At 32.3% G+C, this 24,157-nt stretch overlaps 1 protein-coding gene and 1 long non-coding RNA gene across 6 annotated transcripts in view; one reads left to right on the top strand and one right to left on the bottom strand.

Annotated features, from left to right (window-relative positions):
- The first annotated feature begins 1,412 nt into the window (after window positions 1-1,412).
- On the top strand, window positions 1,413-14,909 carry LOC116424770 (uncharacterized). 5 transcript variants are annotated; one of them, XR_004234534.2, is made up of 4 exons: window positions 1,413-1,519; window positions 2,843-3,008; window positions 11,032-11,186; window positions 12,819-14,909. It is a non-coding gene; the product is annotated as an uncharacterized LOC116424770 (long non-coding RNA). The 5 variants fall into 5 exon arrangements; XR_004234533.2 differs by lacking the exon at window positions 1,413-1,519 and adding an exon at window positions 1,931-2,120 and having other exon boundaries at window positions 2,843-2,996; XR_004234532.2 differs by lacking the exon at window positions 1,413-1,519 and adding an exon at window positions 1,931-2,120.
- Tat (Tyrosine aminotransferase) overlaps window positions 12,687-24,157 on the bottom strand; it is a 41,246-nt gene continuing 29,775 nt past the window's right edge. Inside the window, exons 6-11 of the mRNA XM_031971621.2 lie at window positions 21,698-21,780; window positions 17,272-17,341; window positions 14,903-15,031; window positions 13,495-13,578; window positions 13,007-13,105; window positions 12,687-12,930 (exon numbers count right to left, since the gene is read on the bottom strand). Of these exons, the coding sequence (XP_031827481.1) occupies window positions 12,769-12,930; window positions 13,007-13,105; window positions 13,495-13,578; window positions 14,903-15,031; window positions 17,272-17,341; window positions 21,698-21,780 (627 nt within the window). The 3' untranslated portion in view covers window positions 12,687-12,768. The remainder of the gene's footprint in view (window positions 12,931-13,006; window positions 13,106-13,494; window positions 13,579-14,902; window positions 15,032-17,271; window positions 17,342-21,697; window positions 21,781-24,157) is intronic.

The raw sequence follows: 24,157 nt of genomic DNA, 5'->3' as shown, positions 1-24,157 counted from the left end.
AGAGACGTCTGTTTTCCAATTTGTCACTGCGGATGATACATTGACTAATCGAAGTCCGAAAATTTGTGGGCGTGCCCTGTGTATCAGAAAAAGGAGATGCTTAATAGAACGGAAATATATTAGTCTTGCCAAATGATCATAGAATCTGGTAATACATTGTAATTCAAATATAGGAAGAAGTTTTTAATAATACAGTAAGAAGAACTTAAGTTTCATTAAAACAGTTTTTAAGGAATTCATACGCCTCTAACAAGTTTAACTAATTGTAAGTTCTACTATTAGTACTTATTAATGATATTTGTGAATATGTGAAATATATATTATATTTGATCAATTTCATAAGTAATTAATGAAGTATTGTGCTCCGTTTGATGTAAAAAGAGGCGAAAGGTTAAACGAAATTAACTCTAAATTTTCTATATTATAAATTAAAAAAGATAGCTTTCAAAAATCTCAAATTCTTTTAGTTTTTATAAGAAACCGTCGGGTTCACATTGGAAAGATTTTTTTACAATTACAAAGTAAAAGTGTGAACGGAGGCATTCTAATTCTAAGAAATATAGATCCGATAATACCAGCCTCTGTTATCTAATTGTAAGTGAAACTTATTCCAATTACATACATATGTATTGTACTGTGAAATTCGAGATAATTGATGTAAGCCACCACCACAGAGGCAAACGTGTGGCCATATTGTAACCATCTCACGGACACACTCATGTATACAGAATTTAAAGTAGTAATATCGAATGTGTCTCGCGGTTATCTCAGCAACTAAATGGGTTCAAAAAATATCAATTTCTGTAATATATGCCTATTTTTTCAAAATTGATAACTTCGTCTACAAAATGAATAATACCTTTGTATAAAATCTGAGTACTTGTGTATTATGCATTAGGTGATGCTCGATGTCTAGCGGGACGGCAAAGGGGTAAGGACCGGTTTTCGCTGTGCGCGTTACGTGACGCGACGGATTTAATGTATGTGACCGTTTTGACCAATCGCACGCTGGAGCGGAAAATACGCAAGGCAACGAACAAGGTGCCTTCCATTCTGACTACTAAGATCCGCATTTCTCAGCTTAGCTATTAAATAATCTCCATACAGTATTAGGTATGTATAGTACTCCTCTCACGTCTTCAGCCGCGACCTAAAAGCTACATACTATCCTCCAACGACGTTTGGTAACTTGTCCCGCGAACTGAAAAGGTAAGTGCGGCAACGGGACACGTTCTACTCATGTTGAACGTTGACGTCTCGATTTCGACCGCTTATGTTATTCGCTGATTCGCGTGAACGAAGACCACAAATGAAACAGAATACGACAGTGTATCATTGTATCTGACTTTGCCGTTTTCTGTTTTGTTTGCGTTTCTCATTACTTCTCTTCGAGCACAGTTTGACAAAGTCAGTGAACGAGTAAATAAGAAACGAGATAGACACAGTCCGCCGAACATCGAGAATCAAGACGCGAGAATTCCAATTTCTTTCTCAAACGTAGTGTCAGCCATTTGTAGAGGTTGTTGTGATAAAAAAAAGTCCAAACACAATGTAAGCCAGACTAGTTTTACCGACTTAATGTAATTAACAAAATTGAAGGTTCATTTCCTCAAAATCGATAAAACTTGTTCGATTTACATCCTGTTTGGACTTTTTTTAATCACAACAATCCCAGCAATATATTGGCACTACGTTTGCGAAAATAAGAATGAAATTAATGAAATTGATATTTCCTTTATTGCATGTTTATATTTGTCTATATGAAGTCCCGCATCTCGACCCTTATTTATATCGTACTCTGTCATATTCTGTTTCATTTGTGTGCTTCGTTTACGTGAATCAACCAATAACAAAAGCGATCGAAACTGAGGCGTCAATGTTTATCGCGAGTAAATGTGTCTCCTTTCCTCTTCAGTTCGGGGTACAAGTTATGAAACTCTTTGGAGGACAGTAAAAGTGCACAGGACAAGAGAAAGCGTCCATTCGCGGCGCTAGACTGGGTAGTAATTGCAACGGTGATGTCTCAGTTTCGATGCGTCCTTGTTATTGGCCGAGTCGCGCAACAAAGAATGCAAGCGAAACGGAATGTGATGAAGTGAGATGTGCAATGCGTTATTTACGTGAGTCAAGCCGGCCAGTGGCTCAAAAGTGTAGAAGGGCAAGGGGACTCGGCCTCACGGTCCACCTCAGCTCGCGGCTCGGCCAGTAACAAAGACGTGCCGAAAGTAGTTCCGCCATTACTATCGGGCCGAGCGCCGCGAGTGAACGTCTCCCCTTGCTCCTCTGTACTTTTAACCCCTTACGATACAATAACGTGTGAAACTCGTGGTGAAGATTTTAAACAGACTTTAACAAATATAAATATCACTCAGTTCTCGTGAATTCCAATGAAATATTATTTTTCTGTTATAAATTATTATATTGTAGAGCAGATTTCGACATAGAATATACATAGAATTTTTCTCTTTTTCCAATAAATTATTAACGACAAAGTTGTTATGTTGATCAGAGTTGAGAAATAAATTATAGGGCAAGGGGCTAACCTTTTGCACTCCAAATTTCTTTTGCACTTTTTCCTCGATAACTCTGTGTTATTACGATATTTTATTTGAAATACATTTTAAAAAATAGATAATTCGTAGAGAGCAGTGTAAACGATTCTTCTTACTAATAATATTGAAAATAACATAACAATATAATCTACTTTAAAAATATCTTAACAAAGAAGCACACCTGTAAATAAAACTAATGTCGAGCCACGTTCGACATAGGAGCGCAAAGGGTTAAACCACAGGCCAGCTTGGGTCATATGAGTAACGCACTGCACGAACGTTGGTGTTAGATTTTGCTTCTGCACAGTGGCGGCTTTTTATGTTTATCGAATTCTGAAAACACGGAGGCTCGGCTACTATATTTCCTGGCAGGACTAAGGTGGAGCGTGCAGATGATTCTCCTTGCTCTTGTGCACTTTGAGCTTGATGATCGCGGATGAAAACGTGAGCTGCACTGTATGTATTTCTTAATATCTTGCCACTCGAGTATTTTGATGTGTCATTATGATATATAGGTATCGTAAGAAATGTACACGCACGGAAAAATTTTAAATAATAATCCAGGAAGCGATACTTGGGACAACGTTCCAAGTTACTAAACAATATCTTAAATATCATTTTAAAAAGATTTTTAAGGTAAAATTTCAATTGTCAAGATTATCATTCTAAATAACTTTTTCCTGTAGGTACATATTATCCCCTTTCGGTGTTAGTTTTTTGATATTCTCTCTATTACTTAAACATATATTCTCAAGGTCAGTATTTTGAGCACCTCTTTATACACATAAACACTGCTCGGGTTTACTGTTTGTTTCAAGATACAGGCGAAAATATATTCAATATTACATAAGTACCGTAGTTACTTTGTGTGGCACGTTTCGGTTAGATTAGGGTGCGGTGATTAATTCCGGCCGTCGCGCAGTGCAGCGACGTAAAGTTAATCGTTCCCGTTAAATTTTACAATTTTAAAATGTAGTTGTTATTTTGCCCATTACCAATTCAAAACCTAAAAACTGCAGAACATTAAATACATAATATTAAGAATATTTTTACATATACCTCGAAAATTAAAGTTGAACGGCGCGATGGTAACATACAGAGAAATAAAAAATGTTAGTAGAAAAAACTGTTGTTACTCAAAATGTCAACTTATCATTGAATAATTAAGAATTAATTAATATATAATTAATTAAGATATAACTATCCAATCCAATTTAACACATTCGCGATCAGCATATGTTTCAGTAGTCATTTTTACAGTTACAACATTTCATTACATTCAAGAAATCGTTTCCAAAAAATCTAAATAAAATTCAAGAAAAAAATTGTGTCACCTTCCTATACCTTAAATCATGCGTTACTATTTTAAATACATATACGCATGAAGGTAATCTAATTTTCTCTACCCAAGGTATAATATGTAGAGCGTCACAAATATGTGACGTCGGTCGCAAACATGTTATATGTTCCTAAATAAGCACTGCATATTCGACAGAAAGGTAAAAATGACGATTAATGATCAATTCAGTTGAATGGAAGATTGTTTTTTTTTAATGCAAAGAGATTTCAGATGACTGCGTTTGATGACACTTATCGATAGTGAATTGTTTCGACGGATTGCTCGTCATCACAATTGTTCATGGTTTGTCTTAATTATTAATCACGACACGATTACGTGGTGTGTTTTCGTTGTAACGTTTTCGTCGTCCCGTGCAATTTGTTAAAGACGCGTGAACAGGGTAGAGAGAAATTCGTTCGGTGAATTTCGCGCAACAATGACGACGGATTCAATTATTAAGACGGTAAACGTAACGGTATTGTTCACGCAGCGCAATCGAATTCCGAGTGGAAACATTTCGTCTCGAAATTAACCGGAATTCGTATGTTTAGCGATAGACTGTCGGTGTAAAGTTTAACATGACTGCGCGAAATGGAAATTAATTAGACCGTCGGTATGTGTATAGTTGAATGCGTGCTCGAAGCATACCGAAGTAACCAGTGTAGAGATTAGTAATCATATGGGTTAATGAGATATTGATTTACGCCAGGCATCATCTCATATACATCGAGATTCAATTAAAATTCTCTGTATAAAGCACGACATATTGTTGCTGTAGGATTAATTTGACACTTCGATATTTTATGCTTCTGACGGGATTAAGCGGAATAATTATCGAGTTTTAAAAAACAAATGAAAATGATATTATGGTATAAATATACGTCGCGACAAAATAATGGGGCAACAATGATTTTTTACGTTTTTCAGAACCGTTACGTTACGTTTTTCCGCTTAGTAGAAAAACAAATAAAGGCGTTTATTCTATTCAAACACTATTAAATCTTTTATTACGTTGTGTAACGAGAAAAAGAAACGTTCATAAATTTTCTCTGTTGATAAAATATTGTCTCGTCAATGTTGTAATTTACATAGTCAAAAATGTTGGCTGTTAAAATTTACATATCACTGAAGTTTTAATTTGAAGTTACTATTTGCGGTTTAAATTAAAAGGTGAAAAATAACGAAGTGGGAGGAAATTGTAAAACTGAGCATTCATTGGGAATGGTGCCTATATAGCTGACTTTACCTGAGATATGAAAATATTCTATACATGGTTAAGGAATTATTTTTTTGGTTTAGTGAAACAAATGGCTTTTTACATATTATTAAACTATGGTTTGTCCTAGTACAAGTAAATGCAAGATTTGTTTCTTTTAACACGTTCGCTACCCGCGTTTATTCCGATGATGTTCCCCTCAATTGTAATATTTTATTCAATCGAATATATCTTCTACGCAAAACATAAAAAAAATGAAACTGAAACATGTTATTCATTTCCTTAATGCCGTAACTTATAACTTTAAATAACAATAACTACAGGAATAATATAATTTTTTTTGTGTAAAGCATAACATTGCTGCTGTCACAAATATGTGATGCTGGTAGTGAACATGTTAAGACGATAATTTTAGAAGTTACGAAGCTATTTATCGAAACGTGTGACTAACAGAAGAATAACTTAGGGTTACAGTAGAACCCTTATTTCTGTTTACAAATTTTATTATTTTCTTCAGTTTATTTCTTAAACTTTAAATCTAGTATATATTTCAAATCAGAGAAATAACAAATACGCTTAGATAAATGAACAGGAATATCATTGCGGAATGTTAAAAAAAGAAAATAAGAGGCATTGTTCAAAAACGACTTTGAAGAACTTACGATAAAAGTTGTGAATTAGTAATTTGCAGAAATTCAAACTCTGCCGGACAAATAAACAATAAAACATTGATATAAATAAAGTAAAATTCAAATCATAATAATTTTTAGTATTATCTTTGCCCATTTGATCCTAACATTTGATGTAATAGATGCGAAACTGAATCTTTCAAGACACTGAATCTTCTTTTACCATTAAAAGTCAGTTTATTGATACACTTTTAGCTAAGTTAAAATCTGTTTATAAAGTTTTAACACATAATGAATTATTAAAAAGATATTTACAATTAGGTACATGAAAGAATAATGAAAGTATAAACATGAATAATTACAATCTTCAATATTAAACACATTTATATAACAGGAAAAACATAATTCAAATATTTAGATATATCTGGTAATTTGCATTTTCAATAAAGATTCTAAACTCTTTTTACATATGTGAATCCAATGAGTATAAAAATAATATATAAAATACATTTGTTTTTTTATAATCGAACGATTAGATCAAACGAATGAATGCTCGTGTCTCTCACACTTCAACAAATTTGTGCTAGGTTAGTGTAAACAACGAAGCGCATGTCGCGACGAATGCAAATGTGAAAAAATTTGGGCTGAACATTTGCTGAACGTTCAGCAAATAATTTACCGAACATGGACGAATGCCCGTTTTGATTTGAATTTTGTTAAAGTGGTGGAGTGGGAAGCAAACGAGCACTCGTTCGTTTGGACTAAACGCGGTGTAAGAGGGACGAAGATAGGATCACCCATTCAATGCAACGGGTCACAGTGTGCAGATTCAGTAATTTAGTTTTACTAAATTGATAACGTCATAGTTCGCCAAAATTTGCATAGTGTACAAAATTTACATTTGGTTTTTGAAAAAATGAATGGAGAGTTGGGAAGGTAAATACTTATACTATGGAAAATTGTTTAATCTATTTTTATTTAAGATGTTACACTTTAAAGCAAAGAAGTGTGAAGACTAAATTTTGCAAGATACGTTTGTTCACTTGTTTACATTTAGCAAGTGAGTGAGAAGAAAAGTTAGAGAAAATGCAGCATATTTAGAATACCGGAGTATCTAAAAAATTACTGACTTTATTTAATTTTTATAATAGGTATAGCAAAGGCAAATGACCTATTAATCTCACATCATCTATATAAACAATAATTAATCATTTTCATTTCTATTGTAAATTTAAAAGCAAGTAGGAGAAGGTGAGGTATGACGTAATAACTAAGGAGAAGCGGATAAAAATCAAATCTGTTGTTAATGTCACATATATTAAAGTATTTACAGAATCTTTATAAATGTATTATTTCATTTTAAAATCAATTTGATGTCACAGAGAGCTCATATATTAAATTTATATATTCCCCTTTTTTTGTCTAATTGTATTTTACTTGGATTGAGAGGTAAGATGGGTGCAAAGTCAATTATATTTTAATATTTACATATTATATTTATTGAATATTTAGGATTATATTAGAGATATCTATAAGTAATGTCGTATGGACTGACATTTGTCGTTGGATCAATATTGCAAATTTCATATGAATCAAGTTGATGATCTACTAGTGCTAAAATGATCTCAAACACTATCCTTATACGCTGTTTAAGTTTACTGGCAGATTGAATATCATTTAAAAAGAATAAGTTCAGATAAATCGATGAAGGAGCATATGCGTCATTATATGCTTTATGAATTTCGTAAAGCAAGACGATGAGAGGTCAGGAAGTCCGTCTGTTCTTAAAGATGACGAGTTGACGGCTGTAGTTGAGAAAGATCCGAGTTTGGCAATTGGAAAGATTGCAAAAGCGCATGGTGTATTGTGTTCTATAGTTCAAAAACTTCTTTACAAAATTAAAAAGGTATGGCGATGCGGAAAATGGATCCCGCGTGTCCTTAGTGCAGACAATCGAGCAACGAAAGTTGTTATATGGAATTCGTTACTCGTTAGACATAAAGCAGAGCCCTTTTTGGATCACTTAGTTACGGGGGACGAAAAATGGTTTGTATATGATAGTTCAAAGCGGAAACCATAATGATCACCTTCAAGTAATACATCGATTGCAACTCCAAACTCGAATATTCATACGAATAAAGTGTTGTTGCGTGTATGGTTGATTTTGTTGGAAGTTATTCATTTTGAACCTTCAAAACCTAGAAATACTATTACTGTCAGCCTTTATTAAGAACTACTAATACGCTTAAGTAGTGCAACTACAAAAATACTTCCTGCTTTGGTTAACAGAAAGGCTGTCATACTGCAGCACGGCTGTGTAAGGCCGCACCCTGTGAAAATCACGCAGAAAAATGTCAGAGAACTTGATTGGGAAACTTTGGTACATCCACCATGCTCTCCTGTCTTAATGCCACCCGATTTTTATTTATTTAGATCCCCAGAGAATTTTTTAGATAATACAAAATTTTCCAATTATGAAGATGTCAAAAACGGAATACAAAAGTATTTTAATGAAAAATCAAGGGATTTTTATAAAAGGAGCATACAATTATGGCGACTATCTTATTGACTAAGTATTTTATGTACAATTTAAAACATTTAAATAAACTTTGGTTTCAAGGAACGACATTACTTATGGGTACCTGTAATATTATAAAAAGTATACAAAATAGATATATTATACTAGGTATATATATACTATCATATAGAAACAAATAATCTTGTAATACATGAGATAAAATTCGTAGAAAATGTCACTTTATCGGAATGAAATGAACACAACATCATTTTACCCCAAAATGTATTTAACATTTTTTCCAAAGTTTTTTGTAAAATAATGTTAATTATCTGCCAACAAAAATGATTGAAATATGAAAGTGCGATTAGAAAAGTAAATTTACTTACTTTTTTGCTTTCTAAATATATACGCACAAACAAACTACTTTATGCTTTAAATATTCTGAAATTGTTGGTAGAAAATTTGGAAAAATCGTCGCAATTTGAGGCTCGTACAGTTTGTAGCACTGATATTCTCGAAATGGTCTTTATTCGTACTTGCTTCACTGGTGTGTTTACAAGAAAGTGTTAACGGTTTTTTGTTTGCAGCGATTTACCACCTTATTGTACTTCAACAATCCGTCTTGCTTCATGATTCCGTCCTTCTAATAAAGCATAAATTTTGACCTTTATTGTAAGCCTTAATAACACGAGAATTCTTAATACTTTTTAAAGTTACAATCGTACACTGTGTGTTGTCCTTATTTAAAAAAAATACCAGAACGAAAATTCTAAAGAATACCAAATTCTTAAGAAGGAAGAAGGTCTGTTGTAGTATGTTGAACAAAAATTGCAGTTTAATTAAATAATTTTCAGAAGAGTGATTATTAGTATACCTCAAATACCAATCAATTGACTTTATTGTTGGAAAGATTATTCCATTCCTATTAATATTTTCTGTATATCTAACTAGAATAGTAATTAAAATGAGCTCTTAACTCCTTAATGTAAAAGAAATAAATAAAAAATAAAAATTAATTTCTTCAAAAGTTCGTACTTTCTATTGTATAAATTTACATGTTCGTTTAGATGTCTTCAGCCAAGTAATAACGACCGCATTATAAGAATAATTGACTTTTTATATTTGTTTAAATTTAAATGGAGTAGGATTATTACCAAACCTGGAATATCTATTTAAAAGATCAATCTATTCTAATTGAACGTAACTACCTTATAAAATCATTTTATCTGACATTCAGGAAAATATGTTATTGCATTAATACAGTTTATACCTTGATTTCTCTTTTAAAAAGAAGAAAGTAGAACCTATTTATCAATCACTCTTTCAAAAGGAAGTACTCCCTACATCCGTTAATGGGCTGATTTTTCCATACTTAAAATTCATGCAAGTCTAGTTGAAGCTAAATAATAAAGATTTCAGATGAATTACATTGTAATAAACATAAATAAGGTGTAATTGATATTGCTGCAGATACTACAGGACGTAATTAAAGTCAATACTTCTTCGATAAATGCAGAAAGAAACAAAGACTGAATCTGAGGAACTGGTGAATGTATTTAACGAGTTAGCACGTTACCGTCGATTAGCAAATTTGAGACGGTACATGTATAATGCATAGAAATCAGTGACGAGTTGTGTAGCCACGGGAAAGCTGTAGTTTTAGGACTCCTATGGTGGCGAATACAAAAAGTTCTGTGTCTGCAATTATTTATTGGTCAGTAATAAGGCAGTACTTGGTTGAGGAATAAAATGAGAAACATTAACCTTTTTTATAATTTGTAGGATTAAATTCTTTAAAATTGATCTGTATAATCTATCTTTTATTTACGTTATGAAGGTACGAGATAAGTCTGTTAGACTATGTAATATAAAGATGTTGACACTCACGTGCTAAAAGCTCATTCGAGGCTTTGTACTATAAAGTACACAATAATGGAACTTCTATAATAGCGACTGTGCACGATGTTCAAGTAAACAGTGACATGCAGAATATGCTAAGTATTCCGCAAATAATATTAAATTATAATATAATGTAGATTATAATAAAATTTCAAAGTCAAGTACAAACATTAATTTTCAAAAAATATTTCATCGTATTTTGTCATTATAAAGATCATAAAAATGTTTCTGTAAAGAGTTATTAAATAAATTCACTTATTCGCACGTTAATTCAGGAAATATTGCCCCAGGTTAATTAGATTAGATTTGGCGGACACGTTATTAGATACCCAGGACTTGTAACATTTTCCGCTTTATTACTATACACTTTACAAGTTAGTCTGTATTATAAAGCAAAAATTTGCATACATAACAATAAGTAGCTTAGCTTTATTATCTTTTCCACAATGTTAGATTTTTCTATACAATAAGTATTCACATAAAAGCATGCAATTCTATTTATTCACATTAATACGTACGATTAACAAATTTTAATAACTTTCGGAGTTTCTTTTTATAATATTGTAACCTATTCCTATAAATAAATAAATAAATGAAAATACATGATAGTTTAGTAACTACCTATATTTTCAAACAAAAAAATAGTGAGATTATAATTTAAATTTGGTTAGAAACAGTGCATAGTGGAAACTTAACGCATTCACAATTACTAAACGTTTTATGTATGGTCATGTCCATTTAAAATAGAATATTCATTATTATTATTATATAAATTCATTTAGAAATTATTTTTAAATTAGAAAAATGACTATCTTAAAAGAAGGATCTACTATTATTCTTAAAAATCATTTTCTCTTTTTATGTAAATTCAAATTTAGATAACCAACGTGTTGAAGAAGATCAAGGAAACAACAGATAATTGAAATTCCAGATCTTTTCTACTTCGCTCCGAAACGTGTGGCCGTAATTGTATTGTAGGATGCAAGAAGTGCTCCAAAGATGTGGCAGGTGTTATCAAATGTTACAAAGTTACGTAAGTATGTTTTGTTAGTAGTGAAATTCTCTTAAAATTATTTACAACGTTTAAGAATTTATTGTTCCTTTGTCGTAATTTCGTAATTGTAATAAAAATTATACGAGAAGTATAGAAGACTTCAGAATATTCATTATTTGTTTTACAATCGATGACATTCCTTTTTGTTGAATATCGTTTCTGTGGCTTGTTCTCAGAACTAGTTAAAATCAAATTTATCTATTTCAAAATATTTATTTCTCCTGATATGATTTATTAAATAATTAGCCTGTTATAACAATTCAATAAAGTTTATTTAAGAAAATACCTCACTTCGTCAACAATTTTGCTTATTAATATTATTCTTTATTATTTACTTAATATGTACATAATATTTGAAAGAAATCTGCATACTATTAGGAAAGGAAAAGGTTTTTATTTAAGGGGCTAATAGTAGAAAAGTTCTAGTCTTTGTTATCCATTCATCCACACTTTCGGTAGTATCTTCAATGTTACTGCTTGATTATGTAATTAAACAATTAACGTATTGGTCTATTACGTTTGACACAGATGTGAGTTACATTTGGTTGATGCATATAATTAGAGAACATCAATTCACAAAATTTACCACGGTTCTGTTTTTTGCAATCGAATTAGATATTTATATTACATGGCAAAACAACATAAGTCACATTTTCGGAAAGTTTTAGTTTATATGTAATTCTGGATCTGTGAAGTAAAATCTACATTTACAGATACAAATATGCATTACAGCACATTTTCGTCCCAAAAATGAAATGCAACAGTTCCGAAATCTAGTTGCTTATCGGCACATAAAAGTTTTCATTACGGTGTTTTGAAATTAAGAACATGTGATACGTGTTATTTTGAAATTGCAGATGTAATAATTAAGTATGTCACAGTCATGTTTATGTTACTGTATTTATGCTAAATTAGTAAAAATTGTATCACTTCTAAAATATACAAATATTGATTTTTAATTATTCTGAATATAAGTAGTATGTTATAGAATAATCTCGTACTATGATCTCCACGACATATCGCAACACTTCAATTTTGATTACTAATTACTTGAACGTTTACTTTACTAACAAATCATCAACAAAAGAAAACGAGATAGAAGAATTGTAACTATCATTCCACTATTTTTTGGATAAATGATCAGTGCTTCTTTCATTCCTCAGCATGTAAAGAATGAAACTAAAATATTTCCTTATTTTTGACATTTTTCTTTGACGAATATAAGTATGTACATGTATGGAAAAGAATGCAAAATCCACTTATACGTTTTGCATGCTTGTAGAAAGGATTGGAGTATCGTGAATGCCACTACGTTCAATAATACAATTGTAAAATTAACTTATGACTGAATATTATAGCAAACTATAATTGCAATTTATTCGAACTGTTAGAAAAAATTCTAAAATGCAGTATATTTCAGAAATATGTTGCCTTATCTAGGACACAGATCTGCATCCCAATGACTCTTCAATTCGAATATTTGACTGTCAAAACTGCTTTAATTCGACATCCAATAACGTTTTCCTTAGTTACAATATATATTCCATCAAAAATGTATTTTTCAGTAAGGAATTTCCGAGTCAGACAAACTGTCCTTTCGCATATTTTCAGCGGTTTTGTAATGGTGCCTTTCGCAGAAGTCCTGGATCCTTTGGCAAGCCTCCTCTAGCATGTCCACAGGCACCGTGATGACCAGCCTCATGTAGGAGGGATAATCGAAGCACTGTTAGAAAAGGGCCAAACACCATGTAATCAACGGGCAATACCGAACGAGTGGATACTGAATTTAAACGGCGTACCTGGCCAGGAAGGCAAAACACGGACTCCTCTATTAGCAATCGCTGCACGAATTCAAGATCCGAATTAAATCCCGGAAAAGAGGCTAGATCTATGTAAACCTGGAAACCGATAGGATAATTTATCGCCAGTAAATTGCAACCGACCGGCTTTAATGGCGCCGTGTTCACGGGAACGCGTAAATCGCGTTCAATGCTCGACTAATTATATGGAATTTGCTGTTAAAAAAATCACTTCCGATTAACTTATCCATACTGAATTCGAAGGAGTTCAGAAATTTGTTGGAACGTGCACAGTTTATGCATTTATATTAATTCCGACGAAAAGTTTAATCGAATAGGCTGGCGCGATTATTGCAACAATGAGGAAGAAGGAAATAACCTGTTTATCGTATGTGATCTTTCTTAGAAACATTATTGCGTTGGATCTATCTTGGAATAAATGATTTGATATATGTGTATGTAAAAGTGTATACGTCGTGTATACTTACCATCATATACATTGCGCCCGTTGGCATTATTGGTTTCAATCCAGGAATTTTTAGTACGCTATTGTACGCCAGTTTTGAGTGATTCTGGGGAAAATAAACATAAGTGGGATGCAATTAAATGAAAATGTAACTGTGTTTTAAAGGGCAACGACAGAAATCGATCAATTTTGGACCTGGCAACGAAAGCTTTTTGCAAGGAATAATTCTACATGCTCGGGTTACATTTATTCGAGAGATGATGGGAGAGTTATAAAAAATAAGAATAAACTTTGGAATGTTGTCTTGGAAAAACTGATCTTATTAATCGTTCTTTATCATCTGCGTTTGAAAATTTATGATTAAAATAGTGATTTAAGGGACTAGTTGGAAAATTTAGCGTAAATTTATTCAAACATATTCAAAAAATTAAAAAATCGTTGTTATATGAAGGCGCTAGTCGATTAAATTTAAGTATTTTCTAAACTAATGACTTTTCTATAAGAGTGAATTAATATTTTTCTGTAGGAAACAATGAAATAAATCGACTAGTGCATTCGAAACTATAAAGTTCTATTAAAAAAAAATAATATTGTAAAAACACTTCTTTGATAATTCTAAGATCTAATTAAAAGGAACACGCTATATAAATGAAATATCTTCTAATAATGTAATATTTTTTAGTACCCTATTGAAATATGTAATTTTAAATAGCGTTGTTTAAATATCATTGTTATTCATTTTGTTGGAAATATTTCATTCAAATAATGTCTGGTATAGTACAATAATTATTGCAAAGATAATGAACACATCATTGATTCTTGCTTCTGCATTTCAAGACCTTTACATTGTTTGCATTATTATTTCACTGATATGTCATCATCAAAAGCAAATAACAACGACTAACGAGGATTACTAAGAAGAACATTCCAAAATTTACGTCTGTTTCTTATAACTTCAGCTTCTGGGTAAATAATTATTCATTTCGGATTCCTTAAAATATGTAGAATTATGCTTTGCAAAAAACATTCGTCGTCTACCAGGTCTAAAATTGATCATTTTCTACCATTGTTTTTTATATAATGAAACGCATAAAGAAGTTTATACATCTTTACATTGGAAATACATTTTTCAATGATTCAATATTTTTATCAGTGAACATAATTTATAGTTTTTTTATACAAAGTTCTTAATGTTTTGGAAAATTGGAGGATAATTTAAGTAGTTTAAGTAGTTTACTAAAAAAGCATTATTTAATTCAGTGAAGTACATCACCCATACACATATGAGTGGGTGGATATTTTTATGAGTAATTGTATATTCCATTTAATGTATTAGTATATTGCGTATTATCTTGAATCATTGAATTTATTAGAAAGCTGTAAAAGTTAATATCGACTATTAATTGTAAATAGAAACATTAAATACTGACATGTAAGGTACGCATGATATCGTCGTAAAATTTCTGTGGCGTGTTTCTCAAAATCGCTGGCAGAGCACCCTGAATAAGTGTGTTACTACCGATAATCCTCTGGCTCAGGCAGTGAAGAGCTTTTCGTATCTACAATGAAAATGAGGCACATAACTTTTTGCTATACATATTTAATAAATCTTATTTCTTATTAAAATAGAAAATATAAATTAAATAATCTCTAAAGCAATGAAAAATATTACCAGTGAAATAAATACTAATGAAATGCTTTTAAATTAACGGAATCTACGAAATATTTTATGACTTCTAAGTTTTATACTACTTACATTATTATATTAAATTACTCCGTATTATATTATTCCGATGGAATTACCTGTTATTATTATATCAAACTCTATAAATGAAATTATAATGAAAACGATTTGTGACATAAAGGATAATAACATTTGAATATTTTATTAATACTGTTCCGTTCGCAGTCATATTATTAAAATCCATTTCTCTGTAATACTAATTAATGATAGCAATATGAATTAATATTACAAAATTATATGAGTAGACCGAAGCGATTAGGATCAAGGGGGGAAACAAATAAAAATAAGGATATTGGCCATATTTGTTACGTTGTTATAGAAATCAACATGCTGATCGTCCATATTCCTTCATACACTTTCTCCACACTTAGTCCAATATATTTTTAATTGTTTCAAACTGTTATTTGCTGTCAGCACATGTTAGAATCGAAGCAAACGCGATGAATTTGTGGCCAGTCTAAAATATGCAGTTGAAATTTCACATTTAAAATAGCAAGATAAGCTTGGAAATTTAAATGTCTTGATTACTATTAGTCTCTAAAGTATATAAATGCAGTATTTAACGTACTTTAGATTATTATATTGTGTTTTGTTCATTTATCGCATTCATTTTTAAATCCTTAAAAGTTGCGCTATTCGGATCACATTGAACGAAACGAATCGGATTTCTGCTTTCCCTCATTTTTTTGTCTATGGTTATAAATATCATAATTATTTATACATAGACATACAAAAAAAGACAAAATAGGGATCATGGAGCCCAAAAACAATAAAAAACACAATAATAACAGTTAACTCCAAGGAAGTGTTGTAACTTGTACAACCCTACAAAGACGACTGGCTTGTCGAATAATTAAAGAAACTAATTTTACATTTGACATCACCTGTCAATAAAATGATACTTCTTGAAAAATAACAAAATAAATTGAAGACTAGGCCAAAGAAGGTCACTATTAAAAGAAGCATGAAGACTAAGAAGGATGGATGAATTAATAACATAAATATAGGACCTTTCAAAGAATAATATTGCATTTATTGCAATGAACAATTTATCCACCTACCTTCATAAGATTAGGTTCAATGTAATCTTTGCGACGAGTCATGTTACGAAAACTGTGCTAATAAGTGTAGTGTTAAAAGGTAGTATATTTGTGACAAGTGTGTGAATAATTGATTTTATTATAATTAAATTGTACAATTTTGGATCAAACAAAAAATTTTGACAAAAATTTGATTTTCTTTTTAGATTTCTATACGATCAACGATAAAAGTAAAATGAACATTTTTTTATTAAATTTTGTTATTAATACCCATTTAACTTCAATATCCGCTTCACCTCGGGATTTTGGACGAATCGGAAGTTTCTCACTTTTCAGTTTTTGCTTATAAAATGAAGGTTTCTAAGTTTTCTTAATAATCTTTTTTACTTATATTGAAACTGAATACTTATTAATAAGAAATCTATGGAAAAAATGTTGATTCTAAGTTTTAACTATTAGTTTTTCGCTATTAAATCTGAACTGATCCGATTCGCCTCAATCTACCCTAGGGGAACGTGAGACAAGACGAGACAATAGTTTATTTCGTATTATTATGCATTCATGTTACTAAAAATTTTTAAAAACTCATTAATTATATAATAGAAGATACGTTGTCACTGATTAGAGTTAGTTTATTTCGTTGTTAAGCGTTTGCCAGTCATAATTCTGATTCTTATGTTTGTGAACCCATTCTTCGACGTGTTTTAAATAATCACAGCTCAGTAACGATTCTCAATCACAGTCTCATTTTATTGCCATCAGATAGAGAATTTCTAAAGGTTTTTATGTATGTATTTTATATCACGATGTACGATTGAAGATATCGTGAACGATGCCAGGAGGTGAACTTTAATGGTGGGATAAAATTTAATCAACGAAATTTAATCCAATCGTGGAGAATCACGAGGTACGTGGGACTCGTTACAGAAACAGTATAAGCGAAGAAGCAATTATTTTCAAGCTGTTGCCTTGACATGTACTTGTATATAGTTCTCATCGTTCCGTTATTACTCACCTCTTTGTCTAGAACGTTTTCACGATCGTGGATGATTATCCAGCCCATACGCCAACCTGGTACTAAAAATCTGCAACAACATCGGGATTGATCGTTTACAATTCAACGAAACAAAAACACTATTGTAAGTCGATCGTTTGGTCCGCAGTCCCTTGATTGAACCGCAACTCACCGGATAATTCAGAAGAAAATGGAGATCTAGTTATCAATTCGTTTAAGGAGATTTCTGAATAAAACTAATTGAAATATTTTAATTCTGCATTTTAAAGATATTTTGCCAAATATGCGGCACTTACGAACGAAAATAAGAGTTTGTTGAGATTCAATGCAAATCGAATGAAGGCGGAATAATATATTTATTGAATTCTGTCATTTATTCATAGACACAGTGTTTTCTGCATGTATGATGCATGATGAAAGACAGTAAAACAGAAAGGTTTATCTTTGGCAACACTTCTAATTTATTTTTGTTCCAAGTAAATGTTTTGTAGAGAATATAAATTTCTATTTGCCTTTTAGTAGAAAGTTTTTACATATATCAATTAATCCTTAACAACGCGAACATAAGTTAAATAGTTGTAAAATTTTGTTAGTAATAGTAAGTTGTAAAATTTTGGTCAACCGTAAAATACTATAGGAAGTAAAATGAGCGTTGAAGTGTGTTCCAAAATTAAATAAAAATATGGGTTCAAAAATCTGTTGACGGTAAGTCACATTTGTGGAATCTATAATACTTTATTAGGATAACTTCATAACAGCACACAGTTCCATGCGTTTTGCATATCTATTCTAGGATTGTATGTAAATAGGATATATATTCATAAATGTATTCTTCTTTAAATTTATCTACATGCTTTTATTATCATTTTAATTATTTAAATTATAAGGAAACTACATAATTATTTCAATTTTCTCAGTTTTGAATTTTATATAATCCAATTAAAATTATTTTGTTATTATTTTTACTAAGTTACTAAGTTACTAACTAAAAATCGAAATAAAAGTGATCTACTACTACTAATCATACAGGTTCCGTTCAAGTTAGGCCAGATATCTTTTTAAATTGTGATGATGCATAAAATATTAACAGTCTAATGTAAATGGTATTGAAAGACCAATAACATGAAGGAATATTTTCATTTAAGGTAATTTATTTCTCAGTATTCAAGATTATTGATGTTTTTTTTTATTATTATTAAATCATATTGCTGGTAAAAAAATATGTTTAGACATGTAAAGAACATGACCTTAAAATGACATGCATGTTCCAATTTAGGTTTTAATTAAGTTTTACGTAAACATTTATTTCTGTCAAGATTGCAAACCTTGGCTAAGACGCGATGATCGATTGTTATCAAATCGTCAATGATACTTTCTAGTAATTTGAAATCCTAATAAATATATCGCAATTTGCTAAATATGACTAGCATTTGAGAGAAATAGTTCGACTGTACAAAGGTACATTTTCTAATCGTAATTGTCCATCGCAAATTACATACGCAAACATGACAAAAAATTATCATCAAACTGGCAATGTGTTAAAAAACTGCGTGAGTTATTGTATCTAAAGTCAAGGGAAAATCCACATATAAGTCAGAGACAGCTAGAGTATCAGACTGGCATTTCTAAAACTATGTAGCATCATGCGGATACTAAAAGAAGAAATATTTCAGCCACATCATTTATCTCGACATCAAAATCTTCACTGAACAGATTCTGTAAATCGTATGCATTGTTTTTCAGTGAGATTTACAAAAGTACGAAAGTGATAAAGCATTCTTTAAAAGAGAGTTATTTACTGGCAAAGCGTCTTTTATCAATCCTGGTTAGTTGAATTTGAGAAACATGCATTACTGGTCAATCGAACATCCACACTGCTTCAGGTTAGTGGGTAAACAAAGACACTGGAGAGAAAATGTACAGTGCAGCATTTTAAATAATCAAATAATTGGCTCGTGTTTCATAAATGGCACTCTCATTGTTTCGAATTACCTCGTATAATGAACCGGGAAGTCCGATGCTCTTTCAACAAATTAATTTCGAGGGAGCACGTTTGAATGATTGAAAATAAAGTTTACGAATTTGCGATTTATTTGCCGCTTAACTGTCGAACCAGATTGACTCTGTCGACGATTAGAAACGGACTGCTGGTGACGTTTTTCCCCAATTCGAAAAACTTGTAACCCCGATTCGGGGGTTACAAATGTGGTGGGGATTTCTCTCGCTGGTGGTGTTCGACAGATGTAGAAACGACCTGGCAGATTTCTTTAAGACGTATATAGGATTTTTACCGTTTCTACATTTATCACTTTTATGGCGGTGAAAGGTGCCCTCTTTCCGACTTCTCGACTTGGGCATAGGTCTGGACGCAAAAATACTCATAAACGTAGAAAAACATGCAATATTCTTACAAAGTGAGCTATTATACAAATACTTATGCATGATGTTAAATATTCATTTTACTTAGAATGTGATATCAGTACGAGAAGTGTCCAAGGCATTCTACATGTCTTGCCAAACAAATTTTAGATTAGAAATTTCCAAACCGATGAATTGATCGTAATGGAGTTATTGCATGGCTACGCGTTCGCCGGACCTCAGTCTACCGGATTTTTTTTAAGCGGCAAGTGAGAGCGAAATAGTTTACGAAAATGAATACCTAACTATTTCAAAGGAAGTGAGAAATCGAATAGACTTGTACTGTTATTAATTCTAAAATAATGGAAAGTTATTGCAATTGCGTATGTTCCGTCGCGGAACAAGGGGCCCTTCAGGATACCGAGGACCGCGGCACGTCGATACACGGTTCTGGTTTATGACACGGGCGCAAACACGATCGAGCGTTCGGGACAGTTGATCCGGGGCCCGGCTTCGGCCATTGTGCAAGTCAGCCTCGCATTTTCTGTCCCGTACAAAAATCGCCCCTGTCATAAACCAGACGAATTCTCGCGCAGCGACGAGGATTACCCGCGGCCATGGGTACGTGCCCGTACTTAGGTAGGCATGTACACATGGGCCCACGTAACGGGTTTTCCTTCGTTGTCTCACCAAATGTACGCGCAACAGCGAGGACTACCTGCGGACAAGGGTGCGTACTCGCATCGGGGTACACCCTTGCACGTTCGTCAAGGTAGCGGTATTTTCTCGCTGTTGCCAAATGTATTTTTTACTCGAAACTTCGTCGATCTCTTGTTCCCACTCCGTCAGCATCCCCTTCCGTACATCCGAAGGAGGGGTAAGAAAGTTGACTTGTGGGTGCAAGAGTTCCGACGAAGGATAGTAATACACGCACATTCGACAAGAACTGTTCACTTCATAGTTCTACACACGCATTCGAACAGTTCTCTACACGCATTCGAGAGTACACGACACGCAACGAACACTCGTAACGAACACTCGCTAACATCTTCAAGAACGTCTGACATTCGAACATCGTCTTGCTCCATCGGTCGAGCCATTCGCAAGATATTCGCACCACTGCTTCACCACCGGATCCAGGTGCCCAAAATTAATTTGGCGGGCACTCAAACGAATAAAGCGAAACGCGTCAACGGACGAATACACGTTTAGCTTCACGAAATTATACAGCGTACTATTAATTTCAGACAATGTATCGTCGTAGAAGGACAATAGCTTGAACATCTGCGGTGATGATAGTGATTTTAAAAACGATGGAATTGCCTCAAATATTTTAGTACCATAAGAATTATTTCTTCATATTCACAGATTTATCAGCCATATTAGCTAAGGTCTGCAATCCCCAGACAAATAAAGGGTATAGCCGAATAAGGAGAGGTAAAAATGCCCCCAAGCAAAATTGATTTTCGCACATACCATTCGATAGATCTCTCGAAGAAAGCCCTTTGTACCAAGTTTTCAGTCCCTACCCCTACCATTAGGGTAGTTACAGGGTCGAATGTCATACACAGTTTATGCTTGATGTTTTATGTTCTGTTCGATAACAAAATTGTGAAAGAAATCATAGATATTCTAAATGTAGATGTACATTTCTGGAAATTTTTTCAGAATTTTAGAGTGTAAAACAGATTTTTTAAAAATTCGAGAACATTAAACGCTGGTTTTTTATTTAAATTGTTACAGTACCAATTTTATATTTTCATGAAATGAACTACTTATTATTCGGAAATATTTCTTTGTACCATCTCTATTTTTCGAGGAAATTAGGTGTTTTCAGTTTGCAGAAACACACTGTGTATATAATGTAGCTGAAATATTGGTAAATACATATAAAATATCAATAAAAAGTAGCATCCAGACAAAAAAATATCTTACAGTAAGTCTAAAGATTGCCACTAAAAATGTAATAATTAATCGGGTTTGTGAAATGAACCGTGCAAAACTATTGTAGGTATATTATGGTGCGTACGATTAAAATATTTTATGTAACGTAATCAACTATACATACCGTTTTGTTAAGCCGCTGCATGACAATATAGGAACTTCGCTTGATAAGGACGCTAACGAGTGAAAACTCTGTCCCGGGAAAACCTAGCAGGAATTAAAAAAGCTACACATTTAACTGACTGTGTAATTTTCATACGCCTAGTCGTTTAAAATTAGAAATATGTAAAACTAAAATTATCAAGCAAAATGATCTATATAATTCGTCTACTATCAAAGAAAATTCAAAATACTTGCAGTCTTGAGCACAAAATATTAAGTACGTGTTTTTAAAAACAATCATAGAACATCTATACAACTGTTATATAATTTGTCAGAATGTTAATTTAAAACTGGTCACATACAACTGACATAATGTCTGCACGTGAATAACTAAAATGGTATGAAAATCAAAAATATTTAATAGGAAATAATCAAAAGCTTTCCTTAAAACTGATATTGTCTAGGTCGGCTGCGATATAACCACACATATGCATTCTTGACAACATCTGTGGATCCATGAATCACTTACAAACCGTCGAAGCGATAAGACGTATAATATGCTACAAGTATAAACAGGGGAACATACAAGTGTGTGAAATCGAAATTACTGTGTACAGAAATATATATAATATACGTATTATATACATACACTCAAAATACAAGACTACAGCGACGGTGATTAGTCATCAAAAACGCAATAAATGAGTGGAGAGTTAAAATATACTCTAATATATTATATTTACTTACGTTACTACCAGCAGTAATATTATCGTTATAACAATAGTCACATCTTCTCACCACTACGAACAGTCGACGCGTCAATATATAACTATCATGACAACACGGCTCACACATACAAACCAAACAAATACAGACATCTACAATACCAGTGACACCAATAACATAACAGGAATACGGATAATTTCAGTAGACTCTACACTAATACAAGATTCATCGACACATCAATACACAGACGTAGATAATATAGACCTACATACCTCACGGCAGCGGCCAAAACTCCGCAAGGCTAAAAGAAATAGAAGCAATGCACTAAATAATAAGGTAAATACAAAAAGGCAAACGACTGATTCTATCCACCCCACACAAAACTCTAATAGATTTTCTATCTTACGCCAAAACGGTTGGAAAACCAAGGAATCGCTAACATTATTTTTCGTAAATTCGGAAACCAACGAAAACAACGAAGAAATTTATAATTTGAAACATTTCCTTAATACTGTAATAGAAGTAGAACCATCAGGTAAAAAAGAAAAAATATTTCCGTACTTTAGCTACCAAAAACATGGTCATGTCAAAAGATGTCGTACAAAACCATATTATTGTGTGAAATGTCTAGAAAATCATCTCTTCAATACTTGCAGTAAAACACAGGACACTCCGGCGGAATGCACGTTATGCGATGGACCACATTGTTACAAAATTACAAAGGATGCACTGTATATAGGGACCTATAGAAAACAAGAGGTAAATCATATAACATAAGAACACTTCAAAGTTAAAAAAGGGTTAGATTATGATTTAATAACCACAAAAATCCTAAAGGAACTACCAAGAAAAGTAATAGTAGCAATAACGCAGATACCCAATGCTATTACCAGAATACAATATTTTCTGATACAGTTGAAATTTGCTGAAATAATATCTATACAACAGCTAGATAAAACTTTAGCTGAATTAACATCATATTGGCCGATTTCTTCATTACCAACTCTTTTAAAACTATTTGAGAAGCTACTTTTAAAACGACTCAAGTCTATAATAAACGACATGAACCTGATAGTTCGACACAAATTCAGATTTTGAGAGTGACATTCAACTGTTGAATAAATATAAAGTATAGTCCACGAAATTGAGAAAAGTTTCGGAGAATACAAAATATATTCCACTGCTTTTATAGATATAAGTCAACCTCTTTTGACAGAGTGTGGTACACCGGTTTATTGTATAAAATCAGATAGAAGATCCCACAGAAATATTAAAAGTTACTTAAATCATACTTAAGCGAAAGATATTTTCATATAGAATAAAATAGTAACTATTCTGAAAAGTACCTCATTTTAGCTCGTGTTCCCCAAGGAAATATATTGGGTCGAACATTATACTTAATTTTTTCAGCGAACCTTCTACACGGTGAAACTGTAACAACAGCCATACACGTAGACGATACTGCAATTCTAGCATTGCATGAAGACCCGCAAAAACATCAGACCTCTTTCAGGAATCCTTGCACAAAGTAACAGAATGGGCAGAAGAGTTGAAAATAAAAATAAATGTAGTAATGTCGACCAATTTTACATTTACTACTATATAAACAACGAGTTCAAATATGAAATTCAAAGATGAAAACGTCGTTACAAAAGATAGTGTTATATATCTCGGCATGTACTTGGATAAAAAAATAACATGGAAAAATCACTTTTAAGCAAAAAGTAAGCAGCTATATAGAAATGAAGAAATTATA

Source organism: Nomia melanderi, chromosome 5 (assembly GCF_051020985.1).
Source record: "Nomia melanderi isolate GNS246 chromosome 5, iyNomMela1, whole genome shotgun sequence".
In the NCBI taxonomy this organism is placed as follows: Eukaryota; Metazoa; Arthropoda; class Insecta; order Hymenoptera; family Halictidae; genus Nomia; species Nomia melanderi.
This window is presented reverse-complemented; position numbering and strand designations above follow the sequence as displayed.